This window comes from Eschscholzia californica, unplaced genomic scaffold (genome assembly GCF_041429995.1).
Source record: "Eschscholzia californica isolate CP2 unplaced genomic scaffold, dmEscCali1.0.p SCAF_4, whole genome shotgun sequence".
NCBI classification, from domain to species: Eukaryota; Viridiplantae; Streptophyta; class Magnoliopsida; order Ranunculales; family Papaveraceae; genus Eschscholzia; species Eschscholzia californica.
Window position 1 is genome coordinate 8,035,398 of NW_028238461.1, and position 7,317 is coordinate 8,042,714.

General features: G+C 35.3%; 1 protein-coding gene across 1 annotated transcript; it reads right to left on the reverse strand.

The window, feature by feature from the left end:
* Nucleotides 1-1,196: 1,196 nt before the first annotated feature.
* LOC147542250 (cysteine-rich receptor-like protein kinase 10) lies at nucleotides 1,197-5,832 on the reverse strand. The gene is made up of 7 exons (XM_086637966.1): nucleotides 5,799-5,832; nucleotides 3,683-3,780; nucleotides 3,393-3,603; nucleotides 2,672-2,909; nucleotides 2,397-2,541; nucleotides 1,992-2,296; nucleotides 1,197-1,871 (listed from the first exon to the last, which is right to left on the reverse strand). Exons 1-7 carry the CDS (start codon nucleotides 5,830-5,832, stop codon nucleotides 1,829-1,831), a joined length of 1,074 nt encoding a protein of 357 aa, XP_086494092.1. The 3' UTR covers nucleotides 1,197-1,828.
* Nucleotides 5,833-7,317: the final 1,485 nt, after the last annotated feature.

Here is a 7,317-nt window from a genome sequence, read left to right on the forward strand (position 1 = left end):
CTCTCATACATCATCCTATTTCTCTCCCTCATCGGTAACTAGTCACAGAGTACAGGATCTTAGCAAGTACAAGATCCTATCAAGTATAGGACTTCATCAAGGACAGGACCTTATCAAATACAAGACCTTGAGGAAGCAAACACCAATTTTATCTCTACAGAGGTCGATCACTTTACCGAGACTCGCCCACTTTATCAAATACAGGACCTCACCTTGAGAAAACAAATTTATACTTTCCCGAGAAAGTATGAATACAGGACTTTCTTAAGGGTCTGCCTACTCTCCTGACAACCACGTGATCAAGGGTTTGCCTACTTTATCAAGTGTTCGACCAGTTTATCAACAAGAGTCTGCTTACTTTATCCCTCCTAAAGGCTAAGCCTTTTACACTTCTCCCACGTGATTGTTTTAACAAGGTCAGACCCTAAAGATTCCCACTTATTTACGGTACATACTTCTGGACAAAGCAAGCCTCTCCAGGGTTGTCTCATCCACAAGGCAGACCTCACAAGTATTGTCATAATCTCTCTCCAAACAAGTCAGTCTGTCCGTAGAGATCGAGCTCCGGCTACTCTACGAGTCGTGCCTAAACTCCAACCATTGTCCTCAACGGTAACATTCCAGGGATAATATTCACATAACTATTATATATCTTGCAAGCTTACTGACGTGACTGTCGGATCCCCCTTAGGCCGGCACCATCCCGGTGTCCCAAAGATTTTACGGTCATGTGTGTTTTGTCTCTTGTCACATGTATAAGCCCAAAGACGTCGTCGGTGCCCGCAAAAATATTAACAGGTGAAGGTCAGAATTTCGGTCAACGGCCCGGTCCTCTTGACTTCTTGACCCACGATTTCATACCTCACAGTTTGGCCATAGAATGAGGGGTCCGGCAACTAATTACTGAGTTTATCCTGATGGCACAAGAGATGACTAACACTCCACTCGACGTAGCATCCCAATTTGCAACACTAACAGCTCAAATGCAAGAGAACACGCAACGATACAGAGCCTAGAAGAGGAGAACATCCTAGTCAGAGCCGAGGATCAATTATTGCAGGAAAAATCACGGAGCTGTCTGTAACCGTACAATCTCGAGGACCCGTTGCTCCTAGGAGGACAGAGTCGAAACCGAATTAGATATCAACTCATATTCAACACACTTTCAACAAAACGTGATAAAGAGAGAACGTGAATTTGTAATGGAAAATTCATAAATTCGTCGAAAGTACAAGAGTAATATAGTAATTTTCACAAATATACTGTCATGATTTTGACATGAGCACCTGTAATATTTTTCTAATAATAAAAGAGACTACAAAAGTAGACTTATTCCAAACCTAAATAGTAATCAATTGTCCAGACAGACTAAGAAGTGCAACAGGGGAATTCGCTTTCACTTTTGAAAAATGCGCTGACCAGGGACGTTCCTTCAACTAAAAACTTTTCAGTCTATGGTCGCCTACTTCGGATCCTGGTAGGATAGAACAGAGATCAGCCTACCTATCTAATGATATCAGCCTAACTCAAATAGAAATCCCTCGATAATGAGAAACTGCATCAAAAGAGAGAAAGTGAGTTGACTCGAAAATAAAAACCGTTGATTTCGTAAAGGTCTAGAGTAGACTTTGACTTGTGATCTCTTATAGCATTAGTTTATTTCTTTTTTCCATTGTTCCTCTCTCGCTGACCTCCAAACTTTGGATCATTTGCTCAATCTCTGAGTCCACGGTGTTATATTGTTTGTTGGATCTTTTGCTCAATCTCCGATCTTTTGCTCAATCTCCGAGTCCACGACCACCTTATATATTTTATTTCTTTGAGGGGTCTAATCGTTACCATCTTTTTCTATATTGTTTTGAATAACAGTCCTGTGAAACAACGGAGGAAACCGGGAGAACCCTATCACTACAAATTTCTCAATAAGAAAAAAATGTAGTATACTTTTCTTAACATAAGATAGTATGACTTTTTCACAGATAAGATGTTACTTGGTAGAAGAGCTTGATGCTCTGGCACTGCTCCTAGAATGATTTGAATCCTGTTCTCTGCTAACTGTACTTGATCGGGTTCTACTTCCTTCGAAAAACGCTGGTAGTGAAGGAGGCGGCAAAGTAACAAACGGGCTATTGAGCATTAAAACAACTGAAGACATGGTGGGTCTATCTTCGATATTCTCTTGAACGCATAATAATCCAATATGAATGCATCTCATAACTTCATTTCTCGGAAAGTTCTTTCCCAAGGGCGGATTCATCAGCTCTAAACTTGTACCTTCTCTCCACTTTTTCCATGCCTGTGAGTAAATGTGATTCATCAAGTACAAATTTCAGAATTTGAGAAGTCCAAAATTTGGGAGTCTGTGTAGTATTTCATCAATGGGTTTATATACTTACGTAGCTTAAGAGGTCTTCGGATGGAGTAGTCTCATAGGAAGTGATGATCTTTCTTCCGCTAACGAAAATCAAAACCCCGAAGCTATATACATCCGATTTGACCGAAAATATTCCATGCAATGCATATTCGGGGGCCATATAACCACTGCATATAATCATCAATGTGACTTATCCAAATACTGCACAACTCCTTACATGTGTGTGTGTGTGTGTGTAGGCGCACATTGAGTGTGCGTGTATGTGTCACGTGTGTTTAATACATTTGCAGAACTTACTATGTTCCAGCTACTTTACTTGTATTTCCTTGTGTTTGATCTGCTACAAAAAGCTTAGCCAAGCCAAAATCTGCAATTTTAGCGCCCATATTCTCATCCAACAAAATATTGGCAGCCTTAAGGTCTCTGTGAATAATCTTAAGGCGAGAATCTTCATGAAGATAAAGTAGGCCTCGAGCAATCCCTTCTATGATTTTGTAGCGTGTCTCCCAATCTAAAAGCAACTTTCTTGAGGAATCTACATATTATTTGAACAAACTTTTCAGGCTCCAAAGTGTTAGAGAGTAGTACTCAAACTAGAATCACCTTCTGCAATCAATGGCATAGATGACAATGGCAAGTTGAATCAATCAATAGTTATATATATATATATATATATATATATTAACTCATCTATTTGTACACAAAGATATTAAATCTCATTTGCCCTTACAGCTCTGTTAGATTAGTAAAAAAAGAACATGATTAATATCTATTTGCCCTTTAAGCAAATTCTAATGCGCAAGGGGTGTGGGATAATGCTAATACCTCCCATCCATATCACAACGCACTTCCCCTCCATGAAGGGCTAACATTACCAAGTCATGTTGGAGGATATTGGGCCCTTCTATTCTTGAAACGGCTTGCAGGGAAAGCATTGCCGGAATTTCTCTACCTTACAAATTCTAATGCCGAAGATATGTGGGATAGTGCTAACAGGAAAAGGATTAACAGGGCGCACCGAATAGATACTTGTCAAGGCTTCTATTTGCTACATATTCATAGATGAGTATCTTTTCTTCGTTATCGAGACAGAAACCCATTAGCCTGACAAGGTTCCTGTGTTGAAGCTTATGCAACAAGACCACTTCATTCTTGAATTCTTGTGAACCTTGTCCAGAACCACAGGAGAGACGCTTCACTGCTATTTCTTGCCCATGAGGAAGCACACCCTATAAATATATAAGAGGTCAATCTACGTTTTATATATTTATATATTAATTTCCTTCCTAAGGATATACATGGTTTTACCTTGTAAACTGCACCAAATCCACCTTCACCAAGTTTATGAGCAGCAGAGAAATCTGTTGTAGCAACTTTGACTGTTACCAAGTCAAATTGCAAAGATTCTGCACTTACTTATGCATCCTCATCATCTACACAAACGCAGCAAATATCGAGTAATTAGAAACTCTTCCTGGGGGACTCCCATTTCTAAATGGAAACTAGTTACTTTTCTTGTTCACACCAAGCAGCGGGAGCACAATTTTTAACTCGGACACATACACAATTGCGAGTGTTCCCTCAGAAGTAGAAGCACAAATTTCTGTCAACGGATTTGGTTTATCTAGATTATTCTAACGGATTTGGTTTATCTAGATTAGTATAAGACCTATATAAGCGATAGAAATGCATATTCGACAAAATGTTCTTTTTCTTCCTCTTTATGATTGGGTGAAAAATGGAATTTTATTAAATAAAACTTACAGGGCAGGCAGTGACATTGACTAAATCTTCCCAAATATGGACAAATAATCTCAAGTTCAAGAACAGACTTCTATCCAACTTTTTTCAAAATAACCCAAGATTATAAACGAATTGGCATAGCTTAAAGAGTGTGTAAAGCTCCATGAATTACTGCCTTGATCTCCCCCAAGTTAGAAGTTAAAACATAGTAGCACAAATTTGTGAGTCAAACTTAAATGAAGGCTAATAAAGTAATTGATTAAACCTTAAGAATCATTTAGAATTTTAGATTGACTTACTTGAAGCACGAGCACCATATGTAGTAGCTCTCATCCATCTCTTCCTCTTGAATAAACACAAAGATATTGCTAAGAATAATAAAGGGCCGGTTATTATTAAGCCCAAAACATGGGACTCAAGAGAGGATCAGGCCCAGTCTTAAATATTAATGAGAAAAAGACCCACTCTGCGAAAGTACAAGATTACCCTTTGTTACACAATAAAGTAACACCTATATCCTTTCCCCTTTTCCCGCCCAAAATTAATGATTTTGAGATGTGACTGAAAAAGTTTCTCTCTCTTCCTAAACTTTCTTAAAAAAACAACCCAACCTTTCCAACTTCTCACTCAACAGTTTCCCAAAAACCATTACCACTCCTAGTTTTTCTCTTTACTTTCTCTGAACAGTTTAAACCTTCCAAAAAACCAAAACCCATTTTGGAAGATCTCTTAGCGTTTCTCGACCGAATCTCTTAGCATTTCTCGACCGATTGAACATTTTTAGGGTTTTGTTTGAGAAAAATCATGGATTTTATGTTCTATATTTAGTAGAAACAATATGATAGATTGATTTTTAGGGTGAAAAATCCAGGGTTTTTTTCTTCTTTATATTTAGGGTGAAAAAGTGCAATCTGTTTGAACACTTTTAGGGTTTTGTTTGGGAAATATCTTGGATTTTATGTTCTATATTTAGTGGAAACAATATATATTTGATAGATTGATTTTTAGGTGAAAAATCTAGGGTTTTATGTTCTATATTTAGTGGAAACAATATATATTTGATAGATTGATTTTTAGGTGAAAAATCTAGGGTTTTATGTTCTATATTTAGTGGAAACAACATATTTTACAGATTGATATTTAGGATTCTATTGAAGATTCTTAGTGTTTGGAACACATGTTTTTTTTTTCTTCTTTACATTTAAGAATGATTTTTTTATCATGGTTGATTTGTTTTTTACATTCATTGATATGTAATCAACATTTCTAATTATGCAGAAGTTTTTACGCTATCAAAGAAAATCACTAAAAATCCAACTTTGACATCTGCTTCATCTAAGGCAAATCAGGTAATTTCGGAAACACTTTTCATTTGTCAACAAATTCAGATATGTTTTCATTTTGGATGAGCCAATTTCTTTTTGCATGTAAACATATTCAGATATGTTTATGTTTTGGATGAGCCAATTTCTTTTTGCATGTAAACATATTCAGATGTGTTTCCATTTTAGACGAGCCAATTTCTTTTTGGATGTCAATAGAGTCAGATATGTTTCCATTTGGATGAGGCTATTTATTTTTTGATGTCAACATAGTCAGATATGTTTCTATTTGGATGAGCCAATTTCTTTTTGGATGTAAACATATTTAGATATGTTTTGAAATACCTAAAATGTGTTACTTGCATACGAAACTTTGTCTGCACTAGCCAACATATGTCCTGTTGTGCAAACAATATATTTAATGGAAAGTTTGTTTGCATTAGCCAATAATGTAGAAATCTAGGGTTTTATGTTTTATATTTAGTGGAAACAATATATTTTACAGATTGATATTTAGGATTCTATTGAAGATTTCTAGTGTTTGGAACACTTTTTTTTTTTTTTCTTCTTTACATTAAAGAATGATTTTTTATCATGGTTGATTTGTTTTTTACATTCATTGATATGTAATCATCAATTATGATTATGCAAAAGTTTTTACGCTATGGTAACATCAAGGAAAATCACTAAAAATCCAACTATGAAATCTGTTTCATCTAAGGCAAATCAGGTAATTTCGGAAACACTTTCTTTTTTGATGTCAACAAATTCAGATATGTTTCCATTTTGGATGAGCCAATTTCTTTTTGCATGTAAACATATTCAGATATGTTTCCATTTTGGATGAGGCTATTTATTTTTGGATGTCAATAGAGTCAGATATGTTTCCATTTGGATGAGGCTATTTATTTTTTGATGTCAACATAGTCAGATATGTTTCCATTTTGGATGAGCCAATTTCTTTTTGCATGTAAACATATTCAGATATGTTTCCATTTTGGATAAGGCTATTTATTTTTTGATGTCAATATAGTCAGATATGTTTCCATTTTGATGAGGTTATTTATTTTTTGATGTCAACATAGTCAGATATGTTTCCATTTGGATGAAGCTATTTATTTTTTTGATGTCAACATAGTCAGATATGTTTCCATTTGGATGAGGCTATTTATTTTTTGATGTCAACAAATTCAGATATGCTTCCATTTTGGATGAGTCAATTTCTTTTTGCATGTAAACATATTCAGATATGTTTCCATTTTGGATGAGGCTATTTATTTTTTGATGTCAACATAGTCAGATATGTTTCCATTTTGGATGAGCCAATTTCTTTTTGCATGTAAACATATTCAGATATGTTTCCATTTTGGATAAGGCTATTTATTTTTGGATGTCAATAGAGTCAGATATGTTTCCATTTTGATGAGGCTATTTATTTTTTGATGTCAACATAGTCAGATATGTTTCCATTTGGATGAAGCTATTTATTTTTTTGATGTCAACATAGTCAGATATGTTTCCATTTGGATGAGGCTATTTATTTTTAGATGTCAACAAATTAAGATATGTTTCCATTTTGGATGAGTCAATTTCTTTTTGCATGTAAACATATTCAGATATGTTTCCATTTTGGATGAGGCTATTTATTTTTGGATGTCAATAGAGTCAGATATGTTTCCATTTGGATGAAGCTATTTATTTTTTATGTCAACATAGTCAGATATGTTTCCATCTGGATCGGGCTATTTATTTTTCGATGTCAACAAAGTCAGATATGTTTCCATTTGGATGAGTCAAATTCTTTTTGGATGTAAACATATTTAGATATATTTTGAAATACCTTAAATGTGTTACTTGCATATGAAATTTTGTCTGCAT

Excerpts from the sequence above, each read along its gene's own strand:
- LOC147542250 (XM_086637966.1), bottom strand. The coding sequence starts at position 5,832 with ATGTTGGCTAGTGCAGACAAAGTTTCGTATGCAA. Across the intron at positions 3,781-5,798 it reads AGACAAAGTTTCGTATGCAA|AATCTTTGCAATTTGACTTG; the intron begins GTAACACATTTT and ends AAGTAAGTGCAG. Across the intron at positions 3,604-3,682 it reads GATTTGGTGCAGTTTACAAG|GGTGTGCTTCCTCATGGGCA; the intron begins GTAAAACCATGT and ends ATATATTTATAG.